Genomic DNA, 17882 nt, shown 5'->3' with positions numbered 1-17882 from the left:
GGGGCGATATGATAGAGGTATATGAAATCATGAATGGTGTGGAGAAAGTGAATATTGAAAAGTTATTTACTTGTTCCCATAATATAAGAACTAGAGGACACCAAATGAAATTAATGGGTAGTAGGTTCAAAACTAATAAAAGAAAATTTTTCTTCACACAGCGCGCAGTCAACCTGCCGGAGGAGGCTGTGAAGGCCAGCACTCTAACAGAGTTTAAAAAAGAGCTTGATAAATTTTTGGAGGTTAGGTCCATAAATGGCTATTAGCCAAGGGTAAAGTATGGTGCCCCTAGCCTTTAGTCAAAGGCTGGAGACAGATGGCAGGAGACAAATCGCTTGATCATTGTCTTCGGTTCACCTCCTCTGGGGCACCTGGCACTGGCCACTGCCGGCAGACAGGATACTGGCCTGGATGGACCTTTGGTCTGACCCAGTATGGCCGTTCTTATGTTCTCTCCCTGCGGTTCCTTCTTCCTTGTTTCTTACGCTTAGCAGGAGTCAATAGTTTTAGGCCAGCCCTTTACTACTTTATGAAGGCTTACAGTTTCATAGAACTCTGGGGTTCTTAAGATTTTATTGGGATCTTGATATTAACCTCTGGGTGTTTCTTGATTTAGATGTGACTGCTATCATATTTGTGGTGGCCAGCAGTAGCTACAATATGGTTATACGAGAGGACAATCAGACCAATCGGCTTCAAGAAGCACTAAACCTCTTCAAGAGTATCTGGAACAACAGGTCCATGAATTGAAGTTTAATCATTAATTTCATATACATTAGTAATGTACAGTGTTATATTTATAACGTTAATCTTTGGTACAAAGTGGCCCATTTCCGTTTCTAACATGGCCCATTTAATCATTATTTTTGAATTCCACTGTAAACCTGCAATATGGAATACTAACACAATATTTAAACTTAATGGAAGGTAACTAGACAAAATTGGGAAAATGGTAGGCATAATACTGGAAACAATACTAAGTTGAAGAACAAACGGTTTGAAACTGACATAATACAGGATATGAATATATCATCTAAAGCATTAATTTGTAACCCTTTTTTCATTTTTGGATCCCTAAAAGATTTCAAATGGAGGTACAGACCCCTTTGGAAATTGTGCACGTAGTCTCTGGACCACAGGTTGAATACAGCTTCTCTGAAGTATAATGCATTATGGCTTTTTGTTATTGATGTTTAAGCTCAGCTATACATTCTTTGTTTTGCCTTCAATGTTGATGTTTTGATTTCAATTTTTTTAGGTGGCTACGGACCATTTCAGTAATTCTTTTCCTGAATAAACAGGATTTGCTAGCTGAGAAAGTTTTGGCAGGGAAATCTAAAATTGAAGACTACTTTCCAGAATTTGCTCGCTACACTACACCAGATGATGGTAAGAGCACTGTTCTCATCTTTTAATAAAACTGTATCATTAAAGTATCACTTCCTTGGCCTTAGTGTATATACCATATTTGGCAAGTTTCAGGTAAATGTTAAAGCAAGCAAATTTCAAAAGTTGAAAGCATGTTCAGTACTTTTCAGACAAATTACAGTGTTAAATGTTTCTTCAGCTACCATAAGGAATTTTCTCTTGCACTGAGAGACATCTCAGCATGCTGTTATTTTCTTACCCTCTTTGTTGATAGACTCCACTACAGCCTCAGTGTAGTGGTGGGATGCAGCAGTGTCCTCTGAGGTGCAGGATTCCATGGGAACACCTTTGCTGGTTGTGGCGGCACTGGAAGTTAATTTTGTCCCTTATACTCGGTAGGGTAGATAGCGAGAAGTTAGAATAACTGAGTGGGGTCAGCAATGATTTTTTTTAAGGGATTCTAAGAAAATTTCCATCTCCTATATTTATAATACAAATGTAATTGTTAGATTAATTTTCTTTAATAACCATGAGTGCAACTCAACCCAGACAATAACATTAGGGATCATGTGGTGATGCAAGTTACCTGTATGCTCCTTACAGAACTCATATGTGCATTAGTATTTCTGTAAATTCTGACACATTCCAGACATACCATCATATTTTCCTTAAATTTTTCTGTTTAAGTAAAATGTTACAGTTCTAGTCTCTTAATATAGTACATTAAGAATGTTGTTTCTACTGTATTTGAGCAGACAAAGCATATTTCACAATATGAGGGTCAGTAGGTAAGTTACTATTCTTAGAAATATTACTATGAAACTCCTGCTTTAACAAGATGCTTATTGTATTATTAATTATTATTATTATTATTACTATTACTATTACTATTATTATTATTTTATTATTAACCAGCAACACCAGAGCCTGGTGAGGATCCCAGAGTTACAAGGGCCAAGTATTTTATTAGAGATGAGTTTCTTGTAAGTATTTTCTATTTTTTCGATGTATGTTTTTCTATTGTAAGCTTATCTGTGTTTTAATATTGGAGAACTATTTGCCACTCTTAACGTGGCGTATATTTAACTTGTGTTGTACAGGTTACACCTCCTAAAACTGGCACACTCTGGTCTGGTGGACCCTGGATACTCCTGGAGAGCCCAGGACTCTAAGGGCAGGAGGGCCAGCTATGGCCAGGGGCAACAGCCTCCACAGTCCCATTGTGGGGGCAGCACAAGGCTGTGGCTGTAGCCCCCCACAGCAGTGTTGGCTGGAGTCTGGTTGCCCCCTGCAGCAGCTAGGCAAGCAGCCCTTTTTGTGCAAGGGAGGCAGGGTGCCTGCTCCAGGCTTGGAGAACCATGGACCTCCCCCAGTACAGCAAATTCTCTTGTTCAGGATCAGGGAGGTTCAACCTGTATGTAATATACCCAAGAGGGCTAAGGTTGTTAGAGGTATTTTAGCTACTTGTCATGTATTCAACAAGATACAGTTAAAAATTATTCAAATATTAAGACTTGCCTATTAAGAAATTGGGTGAATTCCTAATCGAAAATGCAAATGAAGTGCTGATTTATGACACTCGTGCTTCATTTGCATAATCTCATGCGATCGCACTTCTTGAAGAGGCTTTTCTGAAAACAAAAACAGCCACAGAGATGGGCTTTGTTCAGGGAAAAAAAACTTTTTTGAAAAGAACCCTTCTTCCCGAATCAAAATAGTATCTTTTTTTTTTTTTCTGAAGGAACCCCATGTACACAGTTGGTATTGTTTTCAGAAAAGCATCTTCCAGAAGCATGATCACATGAGATTATGCAAATGAAGTGTGAGATTTGTAAATCAGCATTTCATTTGCATTTTCAATCTCCCTCCTTTGCATTCCTTCCTCAAAAGGGAATTATAATGTAGATGCACCCTTTGTCTTTTCTAATGGAAGTTGTGATTCAAATCAATACATTATCCTCAATGTAAATATTTCTTTATATAGTTCCCATCATCTCATTAGCCAGATGATTAGTTAAAGTATTTGTGCAATAAGTACGTTAATTCAGTATCATCATTATATGGCATGCTGAGCAACCACCAAAAATTTGTGATTGATGTACACCAGAACCAAAGAAGGGCTGAAGATTCACATGCAGAAAAAAATTCAGCACTCTGGAGGGGGAAAGTTCAGTATGGGAGTTAAGTGGGCCAATGCCCCCACCACAACTGCCCATAAACATTCCCCATTAATGTGAATCAGTGACATTATTTTAGCTCTGTAGTTACATTTCCATTCCAAAATTTCTAAATACTCAGTTTTTCCCACATGCAGAGCTGTTCCCCTTAAGTTAAATCCTTAGTGTAACAACCTGATCCCACTGAAGTCAATGGGAGTTTGGACAGTGATTTCAGTGGGGCTCACAGATTTCATCATAGAACTTAAATAATATCCTCACTGACATTCAGTTGATTCTTGAGAGCATAATTTTTTGCAGTCCATTTTATTCTGACACACAATTTCTCTGTGTTATTCCTACAGAGAATCAGCACAGCAAGTGGAGATGGAAGGCATTACTGCTATCCTCACTTCACCTGTGCAGTGGATACAGAAAACATCCGGAGGGTTTTCAATGACTGTCGGGACATTATTCAACGGATGCACCTTCGCCAATATGAGCTGTTGTGATGGAGAGCACTTTTTTCTGTGTTTTGGACTCCTTATTCCTTATTAAAAAAAGAAAAACAAAAAACAAAACAAAAAAAAAAACCTTGCCCACATAGGGTGGAAGAGAACTGTTGCAGTCTCCCTCTGATTTGCACCCCTCAACTTTTTCTCCTTGCTGGACAATAGCAGCACTTCTAAGCTTGCTTGTGTCCCCCTCAGACAGTTTGAGATGGCCCCTAAAACTTAAAGGCCATTTCCATGGGGATGGGGGGCTCCCTAACACTGTTATTAACAAAATAAATAAATCAATTAAAATCCCTGAATCTGGAGTACCTGAAAGCATTGGGGGTAGAATTTAAAAAGTAAATAAAGTGGGGAGAGAGAACTTTAAGTAATTTAGCACTGTTGTGGGCATAATCATGTAACCCATGATCTCAACTTTGTATCCATTCACTGCATCAGACAAAAGAAGGTGCCAAGTCACAGACCAAGTTTGAAGACAGACACTTGAGTTTGGTTCTCTGACTGTAATGTGGCTTTGAACGGAAATACTGACAATTCTACAACAGACCTAGACAGTGCAAAAACTAACTGCTACCTTTCAGAAGGGTATTTTTAAATCCAGTTGTGGTGGTCTTAAGATGACCATGAACGTTATGAATTTAACTGCATATGGCCTGTGATTGCAGAAAGAGTTAACCACACACTGTTTTCAGTTTGTCCACTGATGATCCTGTCTGCTATAAAAATCATTATCTGGACTTTAGTCCTCATGGTCTTTCCCGTCTTTTTCTTCTCCCCTGCCCTCATTTTTTTTTATTTTACTGCTGGATTATTATTCTTGTACAGACTGTAAAATGTATTATTTTGTACAACTTTATTGAAAAAATAACTTGTAGAAGATCTTTGTGCCTTGATTATGGCTGTACCTGTACAATGAGCTAAGATGTAAGTATGTTTGATTGCGCTGTACAGCTTTGTCAACCCTATCTGCAGCATTAGCTCAAGGTAGGGAGGATTTATCTGTAGTTTAGTTTTTCTGGTTTATAAAAGAAGGAAAAATACTGTTTAGTAAAAAACAAAAAAAAAGAAACAAAAAAAGTACAAATTGTGCAAACTTAACCACTTTAAAAGTGAGGTCTTCAACAAGTGACCAGATGTTGCAGCATCATGCTTTTTAATTTTTAGCTTTAATTCATTTAAATCTCTATCCAAATGCAAAACATGGCTTGTTTCTACATAAACCAAATTTTGCTACAAATTATAAATGTTAGTCTTTGGTCATTCATAGTCCTTTTTTGCAAAAGTCAAAAACAGAACAAAAACACATGCAGGTCTGGTGACCATCTGTAGACTGGGCCAAATGCCCTCCCAAACTCCACTATCCTGCGTGGGCATAATACTACAAGAAAGATAAGGTGTACACTGCCCTCGGATTTGGCCACTGAATTCCAGTTTCAAGTGACATTTCTGTCTCTCTTTATTAAAAGAGATATGTTAGAACCTTTTTATTTTATATTAACTATATAAGTAGCTTAAAGTGAAGATGTGTGGATTTTTCTTAAACTTGAATAATTTATGCAAATTATATGCTTAGAACAACGTGGTACAGTAAAAAGAAAAAAGAGCAAAAATCACTGTAGCAATAAGAGCATGTAATTTTAGTAACTACTACACTGCTTTATATTTTATACCTAGGTGTTTTATGTCTCTGTGAGTGTGTTACTTTTCCATGTGTCTAAACCTACGTGTACAATTTGTACAGTCAGAAATTACAGCTGTAATAACACATCTAGAACAGTGTTAGCATATATTACTCAAATTCCCCTCTCCTCTCCCTCCAGCCTACTCCGCCAAATCAATCTGGATCTTAATGCAGTGAATTTTTGAATAATTACCTCTTTGCCTTTCCCACTAGTTTGTTTTTCCCACAAGATGCTAATTTGTTTTTGGAAAGAGGTCCAGTTTAAATTAATGTTAAGGTGTGGTCAGCAATAGATATCTGGCTAGATTTGCTACAGGTACCAGATGCCTTCTTATTGTTACAAACTGTAACCATTCAGAATTGAGAATTTTTTGTTGTTGCTGCTTTTGTGACTTCCTTTAAAGAGATTAACCACCTAGTCCATTTGCACACGTGTAGAAAGCAAAGACTTAGTGTTGATAATATCTCATTCCCCATTTCATTCAAAATTGCTAGTGATCTTTCAGGAGACGATAAATTGCCTTGGAACTCTGGCCTGTCTGTCAAGTTCACAAGTTTGGAAAGCTGACATCTGAGCCTTGTGAATCCACAGAATAGCCTGACCCAAAATAGCCCTCACATTCTTAGATTGTATGTTAAGGGTTGGGGGTTCAATAGGTGGGACACAAAAATAAAAGGAAATAAAACATGAGCCTTAACTCTTGTTACAGGAGCCAAAACCTTTGTCTTTAGTGCCAACCCTTATATTTTTAAGCTGGTGGGGGAGTTGGTAGAAAAAAAAATCTAATGATAAGGAATGTCATCCTTGATCTGTGAGAGAGAAAGCACCTCCATTTAAAAATTAAAAATGGTCAGACCCCTTCTTCTGACAAAGACAAGAATACACAAGTATATGTAATAAAGAAAAAATATATAAGATAATACCATTTTAAGAAACTTTGCTATAAAGCTTTATATGAATGGAAATGTTTAGGAAATGTTTTTTATTGAGAGAGAGCAAGAAGGCAATGTATTGAAAACGTCAGGTTGCACATGTATGAAGCATGTGTGTGTGTGTGTCTTAATGTCTCAGTATTGCCTTTGTTAGTTTCTTTAGCAGTCTATGCAGTTTGGTGGCCTGGTAAACGCAAGTCTTATTTTTAACAGCTTTTCTTTATTTGTTTTTATTTTTAATACAAAACCATAAAGCTATAACGCTTGCTATTTAATTAGTAACTGTGTTTTCTTCTGTTTCTAATTTAATAGTCATACTTTGCAGTTATTTGAACCATTCCAATCTAACGCTTTTCTTATTTCTTAATTTTGTCATTTTCCCTTCCCTCACTTATTTATTTGAATTTCAAACATAATTGAGGACACTCACCTTTTGTCTCATTCACCTGTTGGGGAATTTTTGACCTTATATCTGAGACTTTATTTGTTCTACTCAGTATTCTTCATGATGCTGAAGTGTAAGATATCTGCAAATGTAAACACTACCACTTCTATTAATAAAAACAAATACAGTGTTTTAGGGGCACATTTGCATCACTGTAGTTAAGGCTGTGTCAGTATTTCCATTATAAACCCATAGGGGAAGTCTACACCTTGGCACCAAATTGCCCCAAACTAAATCTTGCCATATGAGGTTTCTGCTGAAGCGTGATTTGGAGGATTGGTTTTAAACAATTTCCAACACAAAGTTTGGTTCTGTTTTAAATTATATAACTGTTTTGTTGGATAGGGGTTGATTTAAAAAGATTGATTCAGGATATGTTCTGGCACTTGTATAACTCAAAAACGGTTTTGATTTAAAACATAACCTTTGGCAAGCCAGTAATCTACCATATGATCTGATCACTTTGGGTATTTTGTAAAAATGATAATAAATTGTAGCAGTGTTGTGGTTTCAAAGTCAGCTACTGTGCATTTGCAGTAACTTCTTTCAACACAGGATTCTTAACAATGTGGACTTTATGTACTTGTGCAGCGGTCAGTGTGACAGAGTTGATAGTCATGTCTCCAGATGTGCTTTCTAGGGTTTGTTAAAGGACATAATCTATGAACTGTGCAGGATTTGCCCACAAACCCATATAGCTCAGACCGCCTCAGAAATTTTACCTTTTAAAATAGGCAGTGGCATCCTGGCTTGATAGACGTCAATGGGAGTCTTATTTTACCACTTACTTCATTAGGCCACAATTTCACCCAGTGTATGTGACTGGAGATTTCACTTAAGTGACTGGACCTAATTCCAGCACTTTTGGGACATGCAGCAGAATAATTTTGAACAAATCTATGCATAGATTAATTATCATTTATTTGTAGGCTTTTCTGTGATGCTCTTCACTATAGTATCTGTGCACCTTACAACCACGAACATTCCTGTGGAGTGGGAAGTTTGTATTAGGAACAGAAAAATTCACTGATCTACCTAAGACACCCAGGAAGCTGGCTGCAAATTTGGAGCTAGAACCCAGGTCATCTGAGTCTCAGTCCAGTGCCTTAACAATGAAAAACATTGGTTATTGGTGCTATAAATGCCGAAGGTAGATAATTAGGAGCTATCAAATAATATAACTTGCACTGGAGCAGAAAAACCCCTCTTTGCACACAATACATGTTCATCTGTGTTGGCAGTCTTAGCACTGAATACTTTTTCCTGTAAAATCAGTGAAAGAACTTCTTAACTTTAGAAAGCAGGATTGGGCACAGAGTGGCATTAGTGGTAGATGAGGGCAGCCAGCAAGTTACCAAACAGATCCTTGTTCCTTTATGACATATGCTGTGTCTGTACCACCAGGAAGAATGTTTTTAGGCAAAATCTCTCTGCATTTACAGAGGAATACTGCATCCCTCTCTCTGAGCTTGGTGTGTCTGAAAGTTCAGCACTAGGAAGACATGCCTTTTGCTTTGACAAACTTGTTTGAAAATAAGCAAAAAGGGATATTTCTAAACTATGGCTGTGCAACCTCTGATACCAAAAAATAACCACCTTTGGAGACTGGCATGGTGGGAGTACCAGCAAAACATACAGAACTAATTTCAATCCCATGTTAATGTTGGTGCAACCATCCAAAAGTGAAGTAAACCATTTTCTTTACATATTAAGCATGAAAGTTGGTATTTCATTTTTTACGTCAGTATCATTTTGTTGGTGTCACACAGATGTCAGTAAAAGGCAACCATCAGTATTGGGCTCATAATAATGGTTGTACATAATTGTATGTTCAGTTACATGTTTTTCTTAAGTATTGGAGGGGTAGCTGTGTTAGTCTGGATCTGTAACAGTAACAAAGGGTCCTGTGGCACCTTATAGACTAACAGAAAAGTTTTGAGCATGAGCTTTCGTGAACACAGACTCACTTCATCAGATGCTGGTCTTGGAAATCTGCAGGGCCAGGTATAAATAAGCCAGAGCAAGGGTGGGGATAACAAGGTTAGCTCAGTCAGCAAGGGTGAGGCTTACTACCAGCAGTTGATCTGGAGGTGTGAACACCAAGGGAGGGGAAGCTGCTTCTGTATTTAGCCAGCCATTCGCAGTCTTTGTTTAAGCCAGAGCTGAGGGCTTCGAATTGCTTTTCATCCTGTCTACTTTTAATATGCTGAGCAAAAATGAAAAGAATCTTGGGGTTAAAGTGGATCACATACTGAATAGGAGTCTGCCCTGCTATGCAGTGGTGAAAACGACTGCTATGGTTGTGGGATGTATTAACAGGACTGGTGTATGCAAGACATGGAACTTGATTGTCCCATTCAGCACTGGTGAGGCCTCAGCTGGAGTACTGTGTCCAACTTTGGGCACCATGCCTTAAGTTGTAAAACTGGAGAGTCCCAAGAACTGCAGAAATTATTAAAAGTTTAGAAAACCTGACTTATGAGGAAATACTGGGAAAAAAAACTGAAGAGAGATGTCTGAGGGTAAATCTGATATAACAGACTTCTAATATTTTAAAGGTTTCGGACAAAAGGTCAGTAATCAATTGTCCTCCATGTCCACTGAGGGTAGGAAAAAAAGTAATGGGCTTAATCTAGACAAATGGAAATTTAGTTTAGATATTAGGAAAAACCTGACTATAAGGATAAATAAATATTCATCATTGGAAGTTTTAAAGCACACATTAAACACACACCTGTTAGGATTCCTTATCTTCTGAGCAGTGAGTGAAGCATCCTGCCCAGCCCCTTCTAGCTAAGGCCACAGCCCTGCTCACTTTTCTCAGAGCCTCCTACCCCATGGTTCCAGCCACGGTGGTGCAGGCGGGGACAACTGAGAGCTCAGTTGGTGCTATGGGAGGTTGAAGGAGGGGCTAAAAGCTCAGCCAGCGTTGAGTTCTTAGTCCCATCTGGTACTAGAGCAGAGCTTTTTCTTGCTGGAGCTCCAAGCCTGGAGCCCACCCTCCATTCTCCACCCTGCCCCCGACGCTTGTTTCTGTCATCTCCAACTCCCAACTGTGACACCACAACTGGAAAAGATGCCTGGGGGTGAGAGCACATCCAGGCCCAGAGCTGTGGCAAACAGAGATTTTCCCAGAGACCACAAATTGGCCAGGGCTCTGTGGACCCATATGGTAATTTTCCCACTGCTCCACCTCCCCGCAGACAGTGCAAAGTTTGGGGAGTCTTTAGCCTCCATTATGTGCAGCCCATGCTTGGTCCTGCCTCAGCAGCAGGTAACTGAACTAGATGTCCTCTTAAGGTCCATTCCAGCACTATTTTTCTGTGATTCTAAACAAGGCACAATTTTTCAAAAAGCGTCGTGGGGCTGTGTGTTCATGTTTATTTATGTCTGCATCGCATGGGTTTAACAATTAGGAAAAATGCTTTATTTGTCTGCTAGTTCTGCAAATAGGCCAGAGCTCTGGAAGTCAAGCTGGGTTCTTTCTATCTTGTGCACTGACAGTAGTAAACTTTCAGTAACACCAACACAGTGAGATGTAATTGATTGAAACGTTGATAAACAATTATCTTGATGAAGAACAAGAGCAAGCAAATTTTTGCTGCTTTTCATACTAGCAATGCAGAACCAGCGGGATGGAATAGCTGTGAATTTTATTCTAAGTCTGAAAACGTGACCCAAAATATTCCATTTGGTGAGTAAGAAGAGAGGCCATCTTTATGTAATCACTTACAAAAGAGTTAACACTGGAACAAATGCAAAGAATGTCAGAAGTTACAGCTTCACTACCTTTCCTCTCCTTCCTTAACTCTCTCTATTTTTCTGTATTAGAAATGTCATGTAATAATTACCTTGTACTAATGTCAAACCTCTGCAATACGTCCTCCAGATGTAAGGACAGACTGAGAGTGGATGTAGGATAGGTGGTGGTGTTTGGAATGCATTTGGTTTTGCTGGTTTGTTTCACAATCTAATGTTTGTGAGACGGTAACTTTCATGTGATTATAAAACACGAAGTACAGCATTTTTTTGTTTTTGTTTTGTAATTGTTGCATTCTTGGTACTGTGTAAGAATTACTGGTATTGTTCTTACAAGAAATGTGCCAGGGTGAACTTGAGGGGCAGGCAGAGACTAGGGTTTGTCCCATTGGGATCCTGAGCATCACGTCAGTCCTTTGAATGACGTATTGAGGGTCATTTGGAATAGAGTTCCATTCAAGTTCATTCTCACTCTGATACATCTGCCATATTTGCCAAATTGAGGAGAGTTTCTGTGGAAAGGAGTGATTAAACAGTCACTACAGTCCAAAGAGGGAAGACTGATGGAAGACTCCTTAACCCTTTTTTAAACCTAGAACTCTATGAAACAGTTTAAAAAATGAGAAATCCTGTGACACCTTAGACATTTGACGAAGTGGGTCTTTACCCACAAAAGCTTATGCTCCAAAAAATGTGTTAGTCTATAAGGTGCCACAAGACTTCTCATTGGTTTTTGCAGATACAGACGCAGAGGGCTACCCCCATCATACATGAAACAATACAGGTATCTTGGGAAGAACTGATGATTCTGAGTTGTTCTGAGTTCTTTTTGCTTGAAAGTAACATGTCCAAAAGTAAGTCTAAGAAATAAATTATGTGAAGGGCTCTTGAGTTTGCTGGGATTTCCATTCTCAGAGAGCAGTGGGTCCTGAAGTTCTATGCTTAACAAGCTCTGTAAGCCCACTGCTCATACACACTATAGCATGTTAATCATATACTTGTGCCTACAACTCCACCATAACCAGATTGTTTGGGTCAATATTGTATCCCAGAAAAATCTGCTCTCCTCTTGGAAATGCCGCTGGGTTATGTCTCTTTCTTTCCACAGTTGCTGTGAAAGCCAGCAGGAGACAGCCCCATGAAGGAGCAACAGAACTGGAGAAAATAAATAAGCTTTTAATGCCCTTCTCAAGGATGGAAAAAAAATTTTTTTTTTGTTAGTATGTCAAGTTTGGATCATTATAAAACTTTTCTAAGGTAATTGAGGGCTATTTCATTAAAAAGATTAGGATATCCTAACATAAGGACCATGACTGGAAAACAAAAAATATCCAAGTTCAAAAGTAGGGAAACAAGCTTTAAAAAGTAAAGTATAAAAACATTTTTATGCCCATTAGTCTTTAAGGTGCTACAGGACTGTTGGTTTTTAGTGAAATTTCAGACTAACATGGCTACTCCTCTGAGATTAGGCACATTCTGCAACTCTCAGAGATCAATTGGTGCTTGCTTTGGTATTGGATAACAGGGGTACCTGGGGTTCTCTATGAGGTTTAGCTGTTTAGCAATCTACAGTATGTTAAAATAGTTTAGCTAAATATTTTTAAGACGTAGCATATAATCTTGCCTCAGCTCTAAGTGGTAGCCACTCACGTGTTCTTCCATGCTTTTCTCCTTTTGTCTCTAAAGTATTTCCCAGTTAGCTAGCAAATTGTCTTTATGTTGCAATACCTAGAATAAGAAACTGTTAACCTTCAGTTGTGAATCTCAAGGTTAAAAAAAAGTGCTTGTTCTTCTTCTTAGTAAGCAAGATTACTTCAGCCACATCCCATTACCCTAACTTGATGCTGCTGTATTTTCTTGGTGCACGTGAAAGCTGTTAGAGCCTTAGCACTATTTGAATATACTGATTGGATCTTAAAGGGCTACTGACCACTGAAATACTAGCTTCTAAATGAATTTAGTGAGAGGTGAGGGTAGGGGTAATTTGGTTGGATATAACAATTCCAGGGAGGAATGCAAGAAAACACACACAAATGGAAGACAAACTTTGGTATGAAATCAGCTCTTCTCCTTGGTGTTTGTTTTTTGCTTTGTTTTTGTTTCCTTGACAAGATATAGTTCGCAAAAATATTTCCCAGTCTTAAAAAAAGTCCAGCTGGTCACCTCCAACTGTTTTATATAATATTTGGCACTTGTGTAGTTCTTTACAGACACTAATGCTCTCTCAGCCCTGTGAGATGGGAAGTCTGAGGCTAATAGGTTATGTAACTTGCTCAAGATTACATAGCTAGTTGACTGCAGCGGTTGAATTAAAACTCAGACATTTGACAGTCCACCCACAGCTTATTTCTCTGGACCATGTTAGTCTCACATAGAAAAGAAAAGTAGTGTAAATAACTCTGAAATTAAGAAGGGAAGTCCTGTCTTTTTGTTTACTGGAAAATTAAAACTCTCTAGAACATTAAGATAAATTTAAGTGTACTCGTTATAATGCAACATTAAATGCTGCACTTTGAAATCTTGAAACACCAGTGCAGATGGGAAACTACAGTAACTCCAAGGGGACATCCACATTGTTTTTATTCACAGTTGTAAAACTATAGTTTGCAAATTGCAAATTCTGGTAAACTTGGAATATTTAGTAACAATTTAACAGAGACGTTGAGGCCCTCTTTCTTATCTCACTTTAGCTGAATGACACTTTGCAGAAAAACCTTGATCTCCAGACCTCCTTCCTTCTCCAAGGTCAATAAACAGCAGGCAAAGTTTTACTTTGGTGCAGTCCCTCGCTTTCCTCCCCAGGAAAGGTGGAAGTAAATGCTTTGAGTATTGTTCAGTCTTATATATAAAAAGGTAAAAATTAATTTTGTTACTATAATCAAAATAAAGAAATACAAGTATATAAAAAGTTTAAAACTTTTTAAGATCCAGTTGTTGCAAGTGCTCAAGTCATTCTTAATATTGAATCTAGTGCTGACATTTGCTGCTGTGGACCACTGCATCCTCTTGCACTGCCTCTACAATAAGTTAGGTATTGCAATTAAAACTGTCACTCTCACATCTGACAGCAGTCCTGATCATTGTCACTGGCTGAATTCTCAGCCTACACACACAATTTTTGTGGGAGCTACAGAGCATAGTGACTGTGAAGCTCTAAAATCATAACAAACCTCTCCATTGGCCAAAACCCTACTTAAGAGGTGCACACATTGGGGACCCCAATTTTTAGAGGGTAAGGGGAAAAGAAATAGTATTCCAACACATGTACAGACTTCTCTTATTTGGGCTTTCCTGTATAGAACCAAGATTTGCTCCTAAATATATAGTTTGTGTGAAATATAAGTTATTGATACATCTGAGATGAGCACCAGTGAAGCCACGCAGTAATCATTTATTTACTTTAAAATAGCTTTCAGGCTATGTCTACAATAGAAGCATCTGTCGACAGAAGACAGGGAAATCTCGACACCAACCTCTGTCAACAGATTGCACCTACACACAATTTGCTCTAGAAACAGAGAACTGCCAGACTGCACTGCCCTCTGGTGCCAGAAAGCGGAATGGTGGCTCTGCAAAGAGGGCTGCCTGGCAACCAGAAGTCTGCACTGCATTTCTATTGAGAGTACTCTGCTGACAGATTGTTATGCCCGAAATTTTGAGGGATAATACTGTCTAGGTAAATGCGGAGGTCTGTCGAGAATCTGTTGACAGAATTCTTTAAGTGTGTAGATGCTCCCTTAGTTATGTTGACAGAAGGCCCCTTCTGTTGACAAACCTCTCTAGCATAGACCCAGCCTCACTGACATTCTGTCCTTCCTCACCAAACACCACTGTATTGTTTTATTACTCCCATTCATTGCATCATGCCTTCAACTAGACGGTAAGCTCTCTGGGATAGTGGCCATGCCTTTCACTCTGTATTAGAAAATGCCTGAGACACTCATAGGTGCTGTGAAATAATAACTGCAGACTCACAGCCATCACAGACCTGGCACCATGTTTAAAGGAAAACACATTTTTTCTTATATACTGAACAAGGAGTCAGTAAGACCAACACAGACTTTCTCTTACCATTGTAGCATCACTTGTCAGAGTAAAGTACAATCACATTTTAAGATGCATCCATTTTCAATAGCAAGGCACATTTCTTCATTCTGCCTTCTCTGATTAGAGCAGCATGAACATTTAATACAAATCACAAAACTGCATGACAATTCTTCCCCTGGGGAAGAGGATGAGACTGAAGCATCTTTGTCATATTAAGACACCTCACTTACTGCACTACTGTAAGATGTTCAAATGTTTGTGTAACACCCCAGCACAATGGTTTGCGGATAGGGTTCCTACCTGTTAGGGTAATCTATTAGAATACAATAATACAGCAGAAAGAACTGATTTTATTCTGCTGCATGCATTATTAACTGCATTGTTAACCATTTCCTAGCAGAGTCTAATTGTGCCCCCTGTAGACAAAGAGATTGCACAAGTTTAACAAAGGGCAGAATTTGGCCTGTAAAATTTATTGGAGATAACTTTGCACCACACTGATTTAACATGTGTGCTACATGCTCACATGCAGCCAAGAGGATGGCAGAATTTGATAATGGCTCTTCAAACTTCCTCTTCCAAGTGAAAGAATTGTAAAATTTTAACTCAAATGCAGAGTTTGCAGATGACAACCACAGAAACAACTTCTATCATAATTGCTACATATGTATTTGCATGGAAGAAACTCTTAGTTACAATCTAGATACTTATTTATAACCAGAGAGGATAAAAAAATATCCCTTCATGCTTCAAAGCAAATGCTTTTGGTTAGGAAGAAACTTCCCCCTTTGTTGGTTTTTCAGGTACTGGCTTTAAATTTCTTGAACTTTGCCATTTACTACAAGCCACTTACATGAGATGGATATTTGGTCTTGTCTATTTATGGTGATATATTTGAGGCAAAAAATTACTGTGCTTAACTTGCAGGATCAGTATTTAAAAGAAAACACATTTTTACTTATATATTGAACTTCTACAGGGAGCCAAAAAGACCCACACAGACTTTTTATTACTATTGTAGTGTCACTTGTCAGAGCACAATCACATTTTAAGATGCATCCATTTTCAATAATTGGACTGGGGCTTTCTGTTGTCTGTCTAGGCTGTTTTGTTTCCAATACTTCTCACTATTCGTCTCCGTTCCCTCAATGGTATTTCTGGCTGCCTCTCTCTCACTTTTCTGTTCCGTCACTCCACCAATTCTCAGATGCTTCTTTCTTGTCTTCTGTTTTGCTGACTGATGGAGGTATAGAAATTTCTTTATGGGAGTGTCATTGCTACAAATAAGCTAGCTTTCCTCCTTTCACCTTCTCCCACTTCGTCCCAGGCTCAGCAGGCAACTTTCATGAACACCTTATTCCAGGGGAAACATAGCTCTTGTACTGATGAACTTAGCCATGAATTTGTCCTCTGTTCAATACCAAACATGAAGAATACTAGCCTTGTTTTAATTTAAAGTCTATCTTAAATATCCCTGTCTGCCAAGAGTGGGGAGAAACCAAACTTTTGTGCATAGTAAGGGATAAATCCCTTGCATTTTTGCTTTTGTGTTTTACACCATTGAAGATGCAGTATTTTACATGTTAGACTTCTATAAAATGGTTAGCAATTATTTGTGGGTGCACATATACAGGCACAGTTTTCCAAGTCACTGCTGCATAGTGCTTCTAATGTTAGAGACGGTATTTTAAATCTACGTAGCTTTTATCCAGGCCCTGTGTCTACTTGTTCAGTTTGCATTCACAGCACGTAGCTTGTGTGTGTACTGATCTTCAATAAGCCAAAAAAAAAAAAAAATCAAGTAGATGCTTTTCTTTTATCATTTTCCAGCATTCAGGAGTTGGTTACAACAGTGCAATCGGCTCAGAAGTCATACTGGTAGCATTAAGAACTGATAACCCAAATGTAAGTGCACACATTACTACTTCTCCAAAGTATGGGGCTGCACCAACTAAAATACATATGAACTAAAAACAAACCTTGGGGTTGATCTGCCCTTACCATTATCCAAAAAACTACATACCCTTTGCTCACTGCTGAGTGTCATTGTGCAATCAAAAGAGCCATTGCTTGATGCTGTTAACTCCACTGACTGGATGAGTGCTATGTTCTTCTTTCCTGGCTGTTAGTTGCCAACTACCACCTGGATAAATGGAAATATTCCAAAAGCTGTGTTTGAGCATGATCTTCATTCATGAGAGATTTCCATTGGGCTCCTGGCTCACACTGTCACTTTACTCCCAGTCTTTCATGATAAAAAGTTGGTATTGTTTTACTAACTGAAATGTTACCTACATGCAGGAAGCAATTTCACAGACCTGAGTCCTCATATTTATGAAAAGATCTCTTTTCCTCACTGGTGGGATCACGAGATCTTACCTATTATTTATCCAGAACTTTTCTTTTCAAAAGCTCTTACAAATACTTGGGGAGAAGTACAATGCAGCCAACCTACCTCAGGTTTGAGGCACTGCAAATAAATATTGATCCAACAAAATTACAAGTGTGATAAGATATCACTGTTTATCATCACTTGTGTATTTTAGGGTATGATCTCTTGCAGGTCCTATTGGAAATTGGTTAGGGACAGGTCTTGCTCCTTTCTGCTCCATGATTTCGTGAGATGGAGACGTGTAGACAAGCATGTACTTCCCTCCTTCCAATTAAGGGGAACCTGAATGGAACTGAGCCTTTTAAGTAACTAAGCAGCTACACTCTTGGCTACCCTTCAAACCCTACCTTACACTTGCATCTTCCTATGTCTCACATATAAGTTCTTACAGAATTTAAGAAAGTAAGTAAATCTGAATTAAAACAAAGGGTCTCTATATATCCCTCTCCCATACTTTCAATTTTGATAATACTAATTTCTTTGCCTTACCTAAAGCTAGACTGCAAACCACTTTTCATTGGCATTTTCTTCCTTCCTTCCTCCCCCAGCCTTTTTATTTCCTTCCTGGTACAGCTGTTCCAGTACC

General features: G+C 38.5%; 1 protein-coding gene across 7 annotated transcripts in view; it reads left to right on the top strand.

Moving 5' to 3' along the window:
- Positions 1 to 8810, top strand: part of GNAS (GNAS complex locus) — a 292287-nt gene extending 283477 nt beyond the window's left edge. For all 7 annotated transcript variants that reach the window (XM_075012125.1, XM_075012123.1, XM_075012128.1 and 4 more), the window contains 4 exons: positions 617 to 737; positions 1259 to 1389; positions 2284 to 2351; positions 3890 to 8810. In XM_075012125.1, the coding sequence (XP_074868226.1) occupies positions 617 to 737; positions 1259 to 1389; positions 2284 to 2351; positions 3890 to 4036 (467 nt within the window). In that variant the 3' untranslated portion in view covers positions 4037 to 8810. The remainder of the gene's footprint in view (positions 1 to 616; positions 738 to 1258; positions 1390 to 2283; positions 2352 to 3889) is intronic.
- Positions 8811 to 17882: the final 9072 nt, after the last annotated feature.

This window comes from Carettochelys insculpta, chromosome 17, assembly GCF_033958435.1.
Source record: "Carettochelys insculpta isolate YL-2023 chromosome 17, ASM3395843v1, whole genome shotgun sequence".
Classification (NCBI taxonomy): domain Eukaryota; kingdom Metazoa; phylum Chordata; order Testudines; family Carettochelyidae; genus Carettochelys; species Carettochelys insculpta.
The sequence above is the reverse complement of the archived record's forward strand: the minus strand, read 5'-3'. Positions and strand labels throughout refer to the sequence as shown.